The following is a 16,545-nucleotide window of genomic DNA, read 5'->3' on the forward strand; positions in this document are numbered from 1 at the left end:
GTAGACCCACACAGTCTGTAGGTTGTGCTGGGTCCACGTACAAGGTGTTCGCCAAAACAAAAGGTGAAGGACCCAGGAGATAGCTCGAACGATTAATTTTTGGGGGCATAAAATAAAAAGCCATCATAATCGGTATTGAAATAGTTTTTCGCAATAAAAACGTTTTGGTACAGTGTGTAGCGGACGGACAAACACAGTTTAAAGATAGGCTGCAGAATGGGAAGACCATGTATAACGCGCCTTTTACTTACATCGGCATTGACAGATACAGCCAGTTCACATATCCCGTTGCACCCAATTTCAACACATCAAAATGGAAATGACCAGAGCGGATGCGAGGTCTCGTAACCCGCAGAAAACACGCGCGGGGTGTCCGCGAAGCAGGACCGTGCGGTACTTGCGCCGCAAGTCGCAAGTTGCGGAGGCTCGTTTCAAGTGAGAGCACCTTTCTATCAGGAGCTCAGCAACTGCCTATGCGACACGATCGTTTTCTTCGGATTGTTGCACTAATCTTGGATTGAGTCAGATCGTTGGTACATGTACTCGCAGGCAGCGCGAGCCTTGCGAAAACCCAAATGGTGCCCAGTTTTCCCATGAATGGAATCTATGACAATCTGTTCCACTAGCTGACAAGGATTTGTCTGAGGCACTGCATCAGTTCTCTGGATTTTAATCCTGTCCAGAGGTCCAGAGGTATTCCAGAGATGGCACTCGAGTTAAAGAAAAACTCTGACTATTTATGTGATTCATTAGTAATAACTTGCGCTGGAAGAGCACTGCTTTTTCAGTCTTCTATAATTTGGTAAACCTGTCATCTCCTGTTTCATCTCTTAAATCACAGAAAAATGTGTTGTATTCTGAATTCGTGCGTATCCATTTGTAAATGAATGCAGCACTTCGAACCAAAAATAGATCGTTGACCTCTTATAACCAATATCCGGTGGATATCACAAAAACACAGAAGAATGTTGCCTGTGGCGGCCACTGGCAATATCAAAACCCAATTACCCTGTGAATGTTGCTTGGAGAAAACAGGGTGAAGCAAATATCTCATTTGAAGTTCAAATAAATCACTGGGTGCTACTGTTAAGCTCCAATCGCAGTAACTTTGTAGCAACGACACATTCATGATTCTTCAACATCCTATAACATGGTGAATATTAATTGTAGGAATACGCGCCGTAACAACGTCATCATGAAAAACACTTGTTCTTGACCAATGCATTTTCTAGAGAGCACACTCTAGAATTTACATTTAGCAGCTGTGCCATCTCGGCACTCGTATCTTCGCTGAGTTTTGGTGGGGATCTTCGCACCGTGGTCCACGCAGTCTAGTAACGACAACTCATAAAACCCTTTCAGCAAGAATCACTTATCTGTCACTGGCGAATTTAGCTATAGCGAGCTGTAAGAGCATTTTACTGCTCGCTATAGCTAAAGTGTTCGTGATACGAGTTAAAGTATCACATCACAAGCACTTCTTGCGAACCTCAGCTCGAAGTTTACGCATTAATTAGGAAAAAGGTTCGTCTAAAAAAGTGGTACAATGATGTAAAATTGACTTATATCAAAGCAACTTTTCAGCTCTTTTTTTCCTCTTTTTTAACATTTCCAAAATAAGCACTATCACGACAAAATGATGATTTTTTCGTCTTTTTTTTTAATATTTCCCAACATTATTTTCAACTCGAAACTCGCCTTCAATAGCGCTATGAAGCGACGAGGTGCTGGCAAGCGGTTGACGGACGGTCAACGTGTGGAGAACCTCAAGTTATTCGAGAGCGGGGCAGCCATAAGTGAGGCGGATGTGGCGCGGCGCTACGGCGTCACACGCTCGGCCATCTGGCGTCTGCGTCTGCGGCGTTCGGGTCAACATTTCCTCGAACGGTACCAGGAGGGCGACCTACAGTCTCGCGACGGACGCCGACGCGGTGTCAAGAACAACAGCACGACTAGCAGAAGTGCCGCAAGCCCCGCATGCTCTCAATTACAGCCGACCCAAGCCTCCGTAGTGCCGAGTATTATCCCGATACGGCCCATTTCGACCTCCTCGCAGCTCACTACAGCATTTCTGCCGTATGCTTGACGCAGTAAAAAGGAGACAGTGAATTAAGCGTTAGTGTTTAGCCTAGCTGTAGCAACTACATCTCCTAGCTCTTCTAGAACATCAAATCTTATGATCGGCGTTCTAGAACGCAGCGAGCATTCTAGACGATGGCCGGTGGGGATACGGCATTCGCTTTCCCAACGGAACGATACGGGACGAGGCGGATAATTTCAACATACGCCGAGCGCTGGATCTGGACGGTGCCGTTGGTATTGACTTGTAGGATCTTGAACGGGCCTTCTGTCGGCTGGTCCAGCTTGCTGATGCGATTCTTGTCCTTGGTAATGAGCACCAGATCTCCGACGCGGTACGTGTGTTGAAGGCGGCTACTGTTTTCACGCTCGTTGTCACGGAGAACCTGACGTAGTTTGCGGTCTATGATGCGCTTCCAGTTTGCCATGAAGGCCGTGTTCATCACCATATCGCGGCCGAAGACGAGCTGTGCAGGCGTTGCCTCCTTGGTCGTGGACACCGTCGCGCGAATGGCAAAGGCGACGCTAGGTAGCACTTGTTCCCATGCGTTGGCGTCCAAGTCCGAGGTGCGAACCATGTCACCGAGGACTTGGTGAATGCGCTCTAGCACAGAATTGGCCTGAGGGTTCTTGACAGTAGTCGGACGAGGTTTTACTCCATAGCTCTCCAGCATCTCTTGGAATTCAGCGCCCGTAAACTCGTTGCCTTGGTCGAAGATGCAGCATTCTGGACGAGGGTATCTACAGAACCACTCGTTGTCGAGAATGTGCGCGGCGGTCTTGGCCTCCTTATCCGTGATGGCGTGCACTTCGAACCAGCCTGTAGCAGGATCAATCATGGTCATCGCACTGTACTTGTTGCCGGTTGCGGCGTGTGTATAGGGCCCGATGAGGTCGACACATACTACCTTCCACGGTTCCACAACAGGTTCTGCCACAGGTAACTTGCCGTATTTGAACCAATTGGCGGTGACCCGGGTCATCAACTATTATTAGAGCAAAATCTGAAATATTTATTTAATTTTAGCACCAGGTACTTCAGTACCATTTCTCGCTTGGACTGCGATCCTTCCACTGTTGGCACAAATGAGCGACCCTCCTACGACAGAACGACGAGCTGGCGGCACAGGTGGCTCGAGTCAGGCCGCACCACGGAAGAAACAAAAGCCTCGGATCCACTTTCTGCCTTTGAGCGTGCTCGTGCCCTACTTGGCACTGGAAAAGTTGGGGGGGGTTGCAAAAATAGTGGAGACGATGGTGGATCGATCGAAAATAGTACCACTTTTTTGCGGTATTAATAGCTATTTTTTGCGGCTCCTTGGAGAAAAGCAACATGATACATTTAATAGTTTTTTTTAAAAGAGCGCGTAAGAAGAGAAGTACTTGGGGCAGTAGAATTCAAATCGTTGTTGTTAAAATATTTCTCGATTCCTGCCGAGTATTTAACTTACTATCCGGATGAATCAGCATTCAGCAAGAACAAGGACGAGTCTAGTGACGCTAACAAAGGTGCAAGAAGTACGAAGTGATAAGTAGCTGTATGAGTGCAAGCAAAGCGACCAATTGGACGACCTCGGAAGCAACAAGCTCATACAACAAAATTCACATTTATCCTGCGCTTTCTGACACCCCGTCCACAAATACCAAGCAGCCGGCATATCGATGATTCGAATATGGGCACTTCTAGCAGCACAGTGATAAGTAATGACCACGCAGTCGACGCCAATAACAACAATTCAGTATCGGCAACCTCAGATATTGATGGCGACACCACATATTTGGGAACGACATCATTTAGCTTAACTCGGACGTTGGATCGAAGCTGCAGTGCATCCAGAGCTGCAGCAAGGAAAGGATAGTCGGTATTGCCTGATTACAGAAACTTAAATAATGCATATGTTTTATGACAGAATAGTTGAGTACCGGGTCATTGGCGTGACCCGGGTCACCGCCAACTGGTTCATTTCTTCTTGTTGCGCTTCCACTTCTGGCATATTTCACAGCGACTCACGAACTCTTCTATGCAGCGTTTCATGTTCATCCAGGTGAAATGCTGGCGGATCGTCAAATACGTGCGATTCATACCCGGATGTTTGAGTTGCTCGTGGTACCAGTTGGTCACGTGGTGTTGGAGCGCCGAAGGAATCACAATGCGGTTGGCGGAATAAATGATCTTGAACTCCCCATGCTGTTTAGTCTCAGCTTGGCCGTCTCGCAGACGCTGCTGGAGCTGTTCATCACGAAGCTGCTCACTCTGGATACGCTCAAACGCTAGTGGGAAATCATCATCACATGGTTCAAGCGCAGAGCAAGTCTCGCTTCCATCTTCCACGAGGGGTAGCCGGCTGAGAGCGTCGGCGACAACGTTGTTTTCTCCCTTGATATACTTGATCTCGGGGGCAAATTCTTCCACGATCAAACGCCATCGATTGACTCGGTCAGACTGGAAGTTTGCGAAGGAAAGGTTTTTGTGGTCTGTGTGCACGATAATCCGATGTCCCAGGAGGATGTTGCGAAATTCACGTAAGACTTCCACGATAGACAGTAACTCGAGCTCCATCACTGCATATTTGCGCTGGGCGCTGGACAGCTTCCTGCTGAAGAAAGCTAATGGCTTGCCATTTTGGCTTACCACTCCCCCCAGCTGGAAGGTGCTGGCGTCCGTGTGCACCTCGAACGGTAGTGAAAAGTTGGGAAAATGCAGCGTCACCGCACGGCCTACCACAGCCTTGATTTGCTCGAAAGCAGTTTGGCACGCCGGTGTCCAGCGGAAAGGCGTGCGCGGCGACGTCAACGACGTCAATGGCGTCAACAGGTGAGCGCGCTGCGGCCACATATCGCGATAGTAGTTGACGAGACCAACAAATCGACGAAGTTCACGCTTGGTTTTTGGCGGAGCGAGCTGTTGGATGGCTTTGATTTTGCCCGGCAGCGGCTGAATCCCATCGCGAGTAAGGCGAAATCCGAGGTACTCGGTCTTGAGAGCAGCAAAACGACTCTTGTTCATGTTGACTTGCAAGCCACTGGTACGAAAGCGTTCAAACACCGTGCGAATGTGGTTGAGATGGTCGGCGAAGTTCGTGCTGGTGATGATAAGCACGTCGTCGAGATACACGCGGACGAAGGGAAGATCACCAAGCATGCGTTGCATGCGGCGTTGAAATTCGTCGGGGGCCGTGCAGATACCCATGGGCAGTCGCAGATACCGAAACTTTCCCCATGGTAGCACGAAGCAGCAGACACGCGAGGATCGTTCACCCAGGACGATGGAGTAGTAGACCATGTTCATGTCGAGCGAAGTAACGAAGACGAAGCGCTTCAAACCTTGTAGCAACTCGGTGATTTTGGGCATTGGGAACGGATGGCGAACGATGAGTGCGTTGAGGCGCCGGAAGTCAGTCAGAAAGCGTGCTGTTTTGTCCTTCTTCGGGATGATAAATGCTGGTGCGGCCCACGGGCTACTTGAATCACGGACAATGACTCCCAGTCGTTCGAGTCGGGCGACTTCCTTCTTGACTGTGTCACGATAGGCATGTGGGATGCCAAACGGTCGAGCATGGTATGGCTGCGCGCTCTCCTTTAGCTCAAACTCGTAAGGTTCACCGGGCATGGTACCAATGGCGCCCTGGTTGAGATCATCAAACTGAAGTAGCAGCTGGCGAAGTTCGGCTTGCTCTGGCTCGGTGAGGTGCACAGGAACGCAGTCGTCGACGTTCACTTTGGCATACTTGGCGTCCAGAATTTTTACCATACGTCGTTCAGCGTCTTGGACGCTGGTAGGAATCTCGAACAAGTACTTCTCGGCGGCAAGGTTGACTCTGGATTGCATGGGCACTTCGAGGTCATCCCATTCAATGGTGCAGTGATCGAAGTCGAACTTCAGCTTGAGCGCCAGGATCAAATCACGGCCGATTATGAACTCGTAGCCATGTTTCTCTGCACCAGGAGCAGTCACGTAGAAATTGTGTTGCACGACGCGGTTCGTAGTAAACGCGGGCAGCTTGAAGTACAGTGCGGCTGTGCCAATAGTTTCGAAGCGACCTCCTTTTGTCATCCACTTGGTCGTGAAGCGGGATAGTTGGCGTTCGTCGGGAATGATATCGTGAGAGCATAGCGACCGCGATGAACCGAAGTCGGCTAGCGCGCGCACAAGTCTGGTAGCGCCGTTAGGAAGCTTTACTGCCACGAGAAGCTCTGTCGTGACATGGTTCTTTGCACCTGGGGCTGGTGCAGGCGTTGTTGCCGTTGACGGAGGCTGGACGTCCGTCTTGGCTGAAGCGGACTCGATGTTGTAGCATGTCTCGGTCACGTCCATGTCAATGAAGTTGGCTTCTTCTGGAGCCTTGGTTTTTGCGCGGCACTCGTTCGTGTTGTGGCTGTGCGACTTGTGGTGTTCACACCATTTCTTCTGGCGTCGTTGGGCTTCTTGCTGCTCCTGTTGCCACCTTGGCCACCACGTCCACCGTTCGACGGTGCAGACCCGCTACCCTTGTGGTTGCGGCGTCCATGCTGTTGCATTCTGCTGGAGACCTCAGCCTCCTCGAGCTGTCGGAAGTACGCGACAAGCTCTTCAAGCGACTCGTAGTCCTGACCACTTTCATCATACTTTTTCTGCCACGACGACGGCATGTTGCACTCCACGATTTCTCGGAGTTCGTGGCTGGTCATTCGGTTATTTGGTGGTGGTAGGAATTGGATCAACTCGTTGATCTGGTGGAGGCGAGCGACGTAGTCCTCAACAGTCATATCTGCCGGCTTGGCGGTCTCCCGTAGATACTGTCGAATCTTGCTCGCTGGGCGTTTAGGAAAGTACATCGCGGTCATACGTTGAAGGGTTTCATCGAAGTGCTCGACGTCCTCGTTGCCCATGACGGCGGAGTTAACGGATTCAAAGCGAACCAAGGCTGCTCCGCGTAGCAGAATGCGAACATTCTGGTATAGCTCTGGAGCCTCTTGCCAGCCCTTCAGCTTGCGGTTGTACTCGAACTGCTTGCGCCAGTTCAACCACTCTTCTCCGTTGCCGTAGTCGAAGTGTCGAATGTTCAGCGACACATGGTCGTTGGCGTCGTGTAAGTTCGTACGCACACGGTACGTGACGAACAGGTCCCGCTGGTGCTCATCGAGAGCCTTGACGGTGGTCTTGAGCGGAATGAGCGACATGGCCTTGGAGAGAGCGACGGATTGAGCTCAATATGCCGTATGCTTGACGCAGTAAAAAGGAGACTGAGTGAATTAAGCGTTAGTGTTTAGCCTAGCTGTAGCAACTACATCTCCTAGCTCTTCTAGAACATCAAATCGTATGATCGGCGTTCTAGAACGCAGCGAGCATTCTAGACGATGGCCGTTCGGGATACGGCAATTTCAGACTGAACCAGTCCAACAGTAGCCGGCCCACAGTCCGGAGGTTGTCGCACCGCTTATTTACATGTCTGCTAAGGCCATCGGCAGCGTCTAGTCGCCTGGACTTATAAACTGGGAGCGTCTGAGTGGCCACAGAGACGAGGACGCATTTGAGGTGGTGAACGACGGCATTTCCGTCCTTCAGGAAGGAAACTACCAGGTCAACGTCGACCTACACCACAGCCAGCCAAGACAGAGTTACAACGTCGTTTTCAAGGTCTGGCACCACAAAACGCTGTTGGCCCAGTGCTCGCGTCCGCTGCGTACCAAGAAGGCGATTTCGCTCAGCTTACTGGAGATGCGCTGCCAGCTGCCGGCACTGACGAAGCTGCGTGTCGAGTTCCTGGCACCCGGTTTTGCCTTCCACGAGAGCCGCATTGTGCTGCGTCTTCTACAGTAGCTGTTCAGCCACAGCATCACAAAGGGGGTACGGATTGTTTTGAGTAAGGAGCCAAAGGCACCAAGAAGAAATGTAGAGACTCAAAGTTAGAGTAGTAGATCGCGCGGATAGCTCCAGAAACTACAGTTCTTATAATAATCGAGAATTGTAGTTTCTGGAGCTATCCGAGCTAATCGAGGGATCAGCAACGTGCTGGTGAGGTCAGACCCCCCCAACTGAACGATTTAAAGTCCTCTTTGGAGTCATATCCCAAATAGTGACACCCTCTGTAGTAAGGAGATTTGCCCGATGAAAATAGACGCCGCTACATGTATTATGAGAGGTTGCGGCAGAACAGTCTGAGATTTTTCGGGTGTCGATCAATAGTGGATCAAATAAGGTCTTGTTGACACGTTGCGAATATATACACAGCATATTGTGCACCTACGGGGATCTAGTCATTTTCTGACGGGGTTTTAAGCCTTTCAGATATATGGCGAGGTTAGCGGGGAGCGTAGTGAAGGTAGTAGACTTGTGTTGTAAGTGTCAAAAGACGAAGAAAGGTTAAGAAAGTCTTGAGATAAACACACCACCCATAGGATGAGGTTCGTAATAAGCATAGTGAGAGCCAGTAATATCAACTTGAGGAGGCCATGCTTTGAGAATATATTCTTAGAGAGTTTCCATTTTGGGAAACCTTAATGTTTAGAGCAGCCTCCCTGCCTCTTAACATACTTTTCACACTGATGAATATATGCAATAATAGAGGTATGGTTTCGTCAAAGGGTAAATGATCAGTCTTTAAAACGCCGCCGAGGAAGTCATCTAGGCTAGCTGATCCAACTTTGCCCTGCAGTTTTTTGCAAGAGAAAGAGGACTCTAGGAGACACGCCCTGGTAGGAATTCGAAGATAACAGTCAAAGCGCTGTCAGTGGATGTTGCAGCGATGAAGCAGGCTCCGCGCAACCTCAAAAGGAAGAAGAAGATGAGGAACCCCACTGCGAAGCAGCTACAAGCGCGTAAGAAGGCGCGAGCGGCGGCGCGTGCCGCAAAGGCACACGTAGAGGTGGTAGCATCGTCCACCAGCGTGGATGAGGCTACAGGGGCCGGGCCGGCAGCTGTTGAGGCTGTGTCTCAGGCCTCGAGTACTGTTTCGGAGGCTCGAGACACGTCAGATACTGAATTAGGGGCCGAAGAGGCGGGACCAGTGCCTTTGTGGCAAAGTAGAAGCAGAAGAAGTCTCGTGTGAGCTTTCAGCTTGCAACAGCGCTTCATGACGCGTTGGTGGAGGAGCAGGAGGACGAGACTCGCTCCAACGTGGCCAGCTCTTAGCCCAATGTCACTAAAGGATGGGGGAGAAATGTGTGATATTCCCATTATCCGCTCAGAAACCGCAGAATCAACAAATTCTGATACCGAATATGTGTCTAGCGACACAAGCGACGATAGTGACAGTAGTGATTATAAAATATACTGGCGCATTTACGGAAAGAATTACAGCATATCTAAGCTGATTGTTACCGAAAATTATGCCACAACCAAAGAAAAGTGGATGGTCGCTCAGATTAATGACAGGCGTGGTGACACTCTACTTGAGTACCATTATCAAGTGTTGTTAGTTAGCCCCCTCGTCAAGAAACGACGGTACTATCAGCGGACGTATGAACCCCGCGCTCTACTGCTTGCCGACGACTTTCGGAAAGAAATCGATCTGGTGGACAGGTGGAAAGCCTTTAATGTCCAGACCTTCGCTGAATTCTGTCCTACCGATGAATTTGGCAAATATGCTATCGGTGCTGACATGCAAGGACTCTGCGTACTCAATGCATTGAGACGTGCAGCGGAGCTATCCGGACGCCGTGATATCGTGACGCAGCAGAACATTGGCGACTTTGGGAACCATAAAAAGACTTCTCGTGGAAAGGACTTGACAAACGGGACATTCGTGGAAGGTTGCTCTCGTCTTCCCGCGTCGCCTACGTGACGCCAGACGTGAATTTATTTATCGAGCCATTGGATTGACCAATTTCGTAGTTGCTGGACGGAGTGGTGTGCGTGTGCTGAGGGGAATCAAGCTCAAGGATGGTGTCTACGTTGTTGCAGCTTACAATCCTAAGAACGTCGGCCACGCTTTCGTTCGCACAGTTTAAGAGGAGAACCGGCTTATCTACGATTTGGAAAAAGGTGAGCGATTGAATCAGCGGAGGACTGGATTGATTTTTTTCGCTTTTATTCGTCTATTCATATTCTGAAGTAGATGAAAGGAGTCAGTAGGATTTCCGCGGGTTTGCCTAACTGATAATGAACTTTCCTAGCAATCTGTTGTCTTTAGTATGAATAATATATATTCATGTGCCAATTTGTAATTCGGTACTAGACGAGGAAAAACTCAGTGAGGAGAAAATCTTTGCTGCGATAAAAGATAAAACCCATACGGAGAAAAAAAAGTTCGCGTTTAAGTAGGCACGCTTCATGCATAGCAAAATACCATTAAATTTAACAGAAGGCTCTTGCTAAGCTGGTTAGGGATTTCATCCTAAGTTTTGTCTAGCGCCTTGGTTAATATGTCAGCTACCATTGCTTTGGTATTAGAGTAGGCAACGGGAAAGTCGTGTCGCTCTACTTATTCTTGTACAAAACAGATTCGAGTGTGTACATGTTTGGATCTACCATGGAGTTCTGGGCTATAGCAGCTTTGATTGCCCTTGTGGATAGTGTTGGCTTGCGTGGGACTAAATCCTAACTCGTCAAGGAGAAGCTTAAGAAATATTACCTCTTGTATGCAATGACACAAGGCGATAAATTCTGCATCGGCTGTCGATAGCACCACAGTGTGCTATTTGCGTGAATGCCACGATATTGGACTATTGGTCAGCATGGTCACATATCCGCCAACTGAACGTCTAGTGTCGAGACAATTTGCAAAGTCTGAGTCGCTGTACGCTATCAGGTTGTCGGATAGGTTCTGCGGTGTAAAATTGAGTGATCCACCTAGAAGGAGACCGTATTCTTTTGTATCTCACAGGTACTTAAGGCCTCTAACGACAGCGTTCCAGTGCTTTATTCTTGGATTAGCTAGGAATTGGCTGACCTCACGCAAGTAGTATGCCATATCGGGTCGAGTGCCTACCATGAGATACATGACACTATTAACAGCTTCACGATACGGAAATTGTTTCATCGCATCTTTCGCTTCATCACTACTGGCTCGTGGTGCGTTTTGCATTCTTGCCTGCTGGAGTAGTTATAGGATAGGGACTGTAGTCGCTGAAACGGTCAATGACCGTAAAAGCGTACCTGTACTGGTGGATAAATATCGCTCGGTTCTTACGGTCCCGCTGAATGGATCAGCCGAGTAAGTACTTCACCTCCCCTAAATCTGACATGAAGAATCTGTTCTTTAGGGCGGATTTCAGCTCACTAAGGAGGGCTGTTGTCTGTGTAATGATCGGCAGGTCGTCTACATACACTGCGATTTAACATATGACACCGGTACGAGTACGGCGGAAGACGCACCGGTCTTTATGGAGTTACAAGGCACAAGGCTCTCTTGGAAAAAAGACAGCGCCTGACACCAGACTGGAGGGGTTTGCCTAATTCCGTATAGGCGTTTTAGAAGCTTGAACACGAGGTGCTCCTTACCCGGGATTGTGAAACCTTCCGGTTAGGCCATGTAGATCTCCTCTTCTAGGAAACCGTTAAGGAATGCTGCCTTCACGTCCATCTGATTTATTTTTAGATCGAGCAGGGCTGCGATAGTGAGAAGCAGTCTAAGCACTTCCATCCGAATAACAAGGAAGAAAATCTCGTTGTATTAAATTTCAAATTTCTAGAGGAAACCCTTATTCACTAGGCGCGCATTGAAGCGATCAATTTAACCTGTGCCGGTAGACTTGACTACAAAGACCCAACGGCTTGCTAGAATCTTTCGTCCTTTAAGAGGAGGTACCAGAACCCAGGTCTCGTAAGTTACTGGAAACCGGTCTGGTGTATGTTATCTTCTCGGATCATGCGCAAGGAGGAGCAAGACACGGATCCCAATGCTGATCCACGCATGACGATCGATAATCGCCAAGTCAACGACCGTACTGAGGCAATGCCGTGGCCCATGCCTGTGCTTGAAGTTAATGTGGGTGCGTTGGATGGAGCAACCGTCTTCTTCATCCTTGATTGGTCCCCGGGCTATTGGCAGCCCCCCCCCTTCATAAAGACTCACAAGAGCGCTATACCTTCGTCACACATCGGACGACGTATACGCCTACTCGGGTTTCTAAGAGTGCCGCTAACTAAGTAGCGTACTGCCAAGGCGTAGTTGAAGAGATATTTGGAGACCTCCTCGATCATAGCGTCCTTGCCTCGTTGGATGACGGTTTTGGCTATGCGGCGACGGAGGAGGAGTTATTGCAGCTACTGAATCAAGTTCGCGAACGCTGCAGTCGTTACGGTCTGAAACCGCATACCAAGAAGTGTTGTTTCTTCAAACGAGAGGTTACATTGTGCGGCAAGGTGTTCTGAGTTGCCGGTGTGTGCGATTGCCCCGAGCGTATCCAAGGACTAGTCGATAGGCCCCGACAACAGCCGACCAACTCTAACAGTCCCTGTGTGTAGTTAAGCGGATGAGGCAATCCATCCCTGCTTATATTAAGCTGACAGCTGCCCTGTACGCTACACTAGAACGCGCAATATCAGTGGCGAATTTCCCGCAAGAAGACGCAGCTTTTGTAAAGTGTTTCTGTCTGATGCTGGATGTAATAGCTAACTTTGTTCTCAGCTCTGGTTCTTAAGAAGTAAAAGAAAAACTGACCTGTATTAAACTAGGCAAATTAGAGCTAGCGTGGATGGTAGTTGGTGTACGTCCAGATAACAGGAAAGCCCAGTTGTAGGCGCACGACAGCCACGGTTTGCGCAGCTGAAAGCGAGAATTCAGATCAACGATCCGTATGACCCCAGCAGGTACACTGCAACGCGGAAATGACAACACAGTAAGCTTGCTAGATCGAGTCTGATGTGCAAGATTAAATGAGATCTATCTTGATGGATCACATTAATCGTTTAGATCGGTCTTTGTCCTCTACAGATCCGTCGGTGAGCCTACGACAGTACCATTTAGCTGTAAAAAGTAAGTTCGGCCTTTAAAACGTGGCTTGTCAAAGCGAAGAAAAAGCTACAATTTATAAGACACTTGCTCTTGAAAATTGTAAAACCCGACTATTTACGTGTAAGGTGGTCCACACAAGCGCGAATTAATCCCAATAGGGCTGTCCGTATAGCACTACCAGGAAAAGTTTTGGATCCATTTGCTAAACAGAAAAACTACTTTGGTAAGTAGTAGTAAGTTTACTACTTACCAATGTAGTTTTCTGCTTAGCACTCGGTCGCTCAAAATGTAGGACAAACTTGAACTAATGCCGTGTTTCAGCTCTGAATTTTCAAAGACAGCGACAAGAACTCGAATGAAAGTAAATTTGCTCCATCATCATCAGGAATTGCACCTCAATGCAGAAATAAAAATGAGGACAAGAGTTCGCTGCACTCGCTTCTAACTAACGATAGCCTGAACTACCTCGTGATTTTACCACCTATCGGAAAAATGTTCACCCAACGGCAAACCTCCAAATCATACCAGTCGTTTTTAAGCAAACAATTTTCAAAAACGTGTACCAGGGTTGATCACTGCCAATACGACAATAACGTACTTCGTGAGGCGCTTTCCTTAAATAGCATATTCTTAAAGGCACTCGTTATTCAGCCAGACTGGGTAACAAGAGACAGTACAATTACACCAGAATACACCCGATTAGCATGCCCGAATATGCGAGACTCAGGAAGAGCCGGACACGGCATCAGCTGATGTGTCTTCGGGAGTATACGTATAACCGGAAGCTCGATGTCTGTCGGTTTCGAAACTTATATCTGCAAGACATTCACTGCGCTGGGGATATCTAACTCTCAAGACAAAGTGCAGGGTGAATAACCCGGAGGTAGTCATGCCATCGACACACACAAACAAAAGACCAAATCACTGAAAACTTGTTCAGCTAAACGCACATGCAGAGATACCGATAGCGTAGATACTGTAACTCCTTCCTACTTAGCGCACGCATAGTAGTAGCACCGGCAAATATCTCGAATGCCAACAGCATGTACATGCCACAATTGTAGCTATCGACCTGCACTCCAAGATCACTTTCATACATTCGGACTCGGTACTTTCTTGGGCGAAGTCTGGTAGCATCGTCACCAATTTGTCAGCAAGGGGGCGAATCTTCACTCCGTAGCTGGAATTCATCGGGTCGTAGACTAATACGTCTTTACATGTCAGGTCAATCATGACAGAGCACCAGTGATTCTTGCCACAGATGATCGGAATCAAAATCTTCTCACCCGTAACACCTACAAACACGCCCTTCATCGTATAGATCGATAAATAGCCATTCATAACGTTCCCCGCGATGGACGTGTCGACTCCAATCGTGTCTACTCTTTCTGCAAACAGCTTCAGCACTAAAGTGTTAACGGTGCAATCACCCAAGGGCGACTTGCCAACGAGCTCCAGCGCTTCCGCCTATATTCAAGAAGATGTTATCAACGCTAGTAAAAACCCATTGTATCAATAAATGTACGTCAACTGTACCTGCACGGACAGAAGTGGGATGGCCTTCAGCTTAGCAAGTATATCTGGGTCTGGATCAACTTGGAAATGCTCGGGCATCTGTAGAGTGAAATCAATGGTCTCGATCCAGTTTATAGCTTTGTCTACGTGTTGTATGCTTTTCATCGCCCTGTGCCACTTTTTCATTACACCCAACGTCTCGGTAGTGTATGTTCCAACACCGATTACTTCCACCGCAATTTCTTGTTCGCCTAGATTTACACCCTATGAATCTTTATGTTTCTTCTGCAGGGCTGAGACTTTGGCGCTGCACTTCTCAATGAAGTCTTTGCGAAATACACGGGTTATGGATTCCACAGGATAAATTTTCTTCGCCGGTGGTAAGCTCGCTCTCTCGTGGGCTACAGGAGCCCTGGGAGTTTTACTGAACTCATACAGCTTGAATCGCGATAGGGTAGCGGCAGATGTATCGTATGTAGGCACGCCTTCAACAGCATCTCGCACTGTAGCCAGGCTCAAATTCGCCGCGTACAAGTCTGAGTCCTCCTGGACGATCGTGGCATTCTTTCTACGAGCAGCTTTCTTCGACTTTGCTGTTTGCTTTGGGCGCCCGCGGGATCTAGGAGGGCTCGCTACGTGAAATTCTTCATTCCCTACTTCTTGGAGAGTTGATATCAACTCTCGGGTTTTCGATTCAAAAGGTTTGCCAAACTGAGTGCCAGACTCGCCAGACTGAGTGCCAGACTCGCCAGACTGGATGTCAGACTCCTCGACTTGACTGTTCTCAATGGCTGAACTCGCTTCAGCTGGCTGGGTAGAAGGAGAAGAGTCTGATAGCTGAACGTTTTAGTTTTGACTGGATAAGGTGCCGAAGTCACAATGCTTGAGCCGACGAGCAACATCCTTCAGATACTCCATCGCTTCTCGGTATTGTGCCATTCCCAATCCAGACATCGAACCACAAATTTCACTAGCGATAGGCAGCGCCTCACGATACTTGCGGTTTGAGTCCCAAGGTCGATCATCCTTCGCCACAACCCCACGAATAGCGAAAGATTCCATAGACGTACAGTTGTCACTTGAGCTCTCGAACTCTATCGAGGACCTAACAGAAGACAATATCCACCGACGATTGAGAAGTTGTGTCGGGATAACAGTTTCTTTGCCGAGTGCTCTTCTCAGAAAGAAAACATGACGACACGGCAGCAAACGCGTGCTCATAAAGAGGCACGAACAAGTCCAGCTCCGAAAAATTGTATGATGCACGGGCAAGTGCGTATACGTATTGGTCTTGTATCAGCTCGCACGCGTGTTCGCTGACAAGGTTAGCCACGAGAGTCATTTCTTGGTCGTATCCAACATGCTGAATGTTAACCTTCTTGTAGACTTCATCCATGAAACGTCGTTCTTGAAGCGTTTGATAGTACATGATAGACGCAATGCATTCGTCCACAGCCATGAACGAATTTACCCACTCTTTCAACTGCTTCCAGGATGCCTCCAATCTATTATTGGTGTTATTGCCGAGAGTGACGGTGTTTTGCCGCTTGTGTGCACACCATAACTTACGACAATTATCCCAGTTTCTGATGAAATAGGCAGCAAACGGGTGGGTCGTGGGTTCATTTGTCGCAGCAGCCACATCCGCGGGTTCAACGGAGTTTGGAGCCAGATTCTGCCCGACTGGAGCCAGATTCACCCCGACCGAAGAGGGGGTCGATCTGTCCTGCCCGATTGAATCTGAAGACTCCGACCTTGAATGACCAACCTCGCACACATGCAGCATGTACCGGAAATGCCCCATGTATTCCTTCTCCGTCTTCGCGTATACCAGGAGGTCCATGGGTCCTCGCAGCTGATCCCTCTCCCACGTGTTGCAGCCGTAATCCGATGATGAAATTTCCTTCCTCAAGTACTTTAATACGTGAAACTGGCAGAGTATAATAGTCACGCCGGGGAATGCTGTCTTCAAAACATAAAGCTCCGTGAAGTCCTTGTCGATGAGCACGCACTGTAGACGCGTTTAAGCCGGGTTTTTCGTCTTAAATTCTTTCAGTGCAGTCAACAATGTTCT

General features: G+C 48.6%; 1 protein-coding gene across 1 annotated transcript; it reads left to right on the forward strand.

The window, feature by feature from the left end:
• Positions 1-7,504: 7,504 nt before the first annotated feature.
• On the forward strand, positions 7,505-7,879 carry PITG_13353 (uncharacterized protein; the record flags this gene model as incomplete). Its single annotated transcript, XM_002899949.1, has 2 exons — positions 7,505-7,528; positions 7,559-7,879. 2 exons carry the CDS (start codon positions 7,505-7,507, stop codon positions 7,877-7,879), a joined length of 345 nt encoding a protein of 114 aa, XP_002899995.1.
• Between the last annotated feature and the right edge of the window lie 8,666 nt (positions 7,880-16,545).

Source organism: Phytophthora infestans, genomic scaffold (genome assembly GCF_000142945.1).
Source record: "Phytophthora infestans T30-4 supercont1.28 genomic scaffold, whole genome shotgun sequence".
Lineage (NCBI taxonomy): Eukaryota > Oomycota > Peronosporomycetes > Peronosporales > Peronosporaceae > Phytophthora > Phytophthora infestans.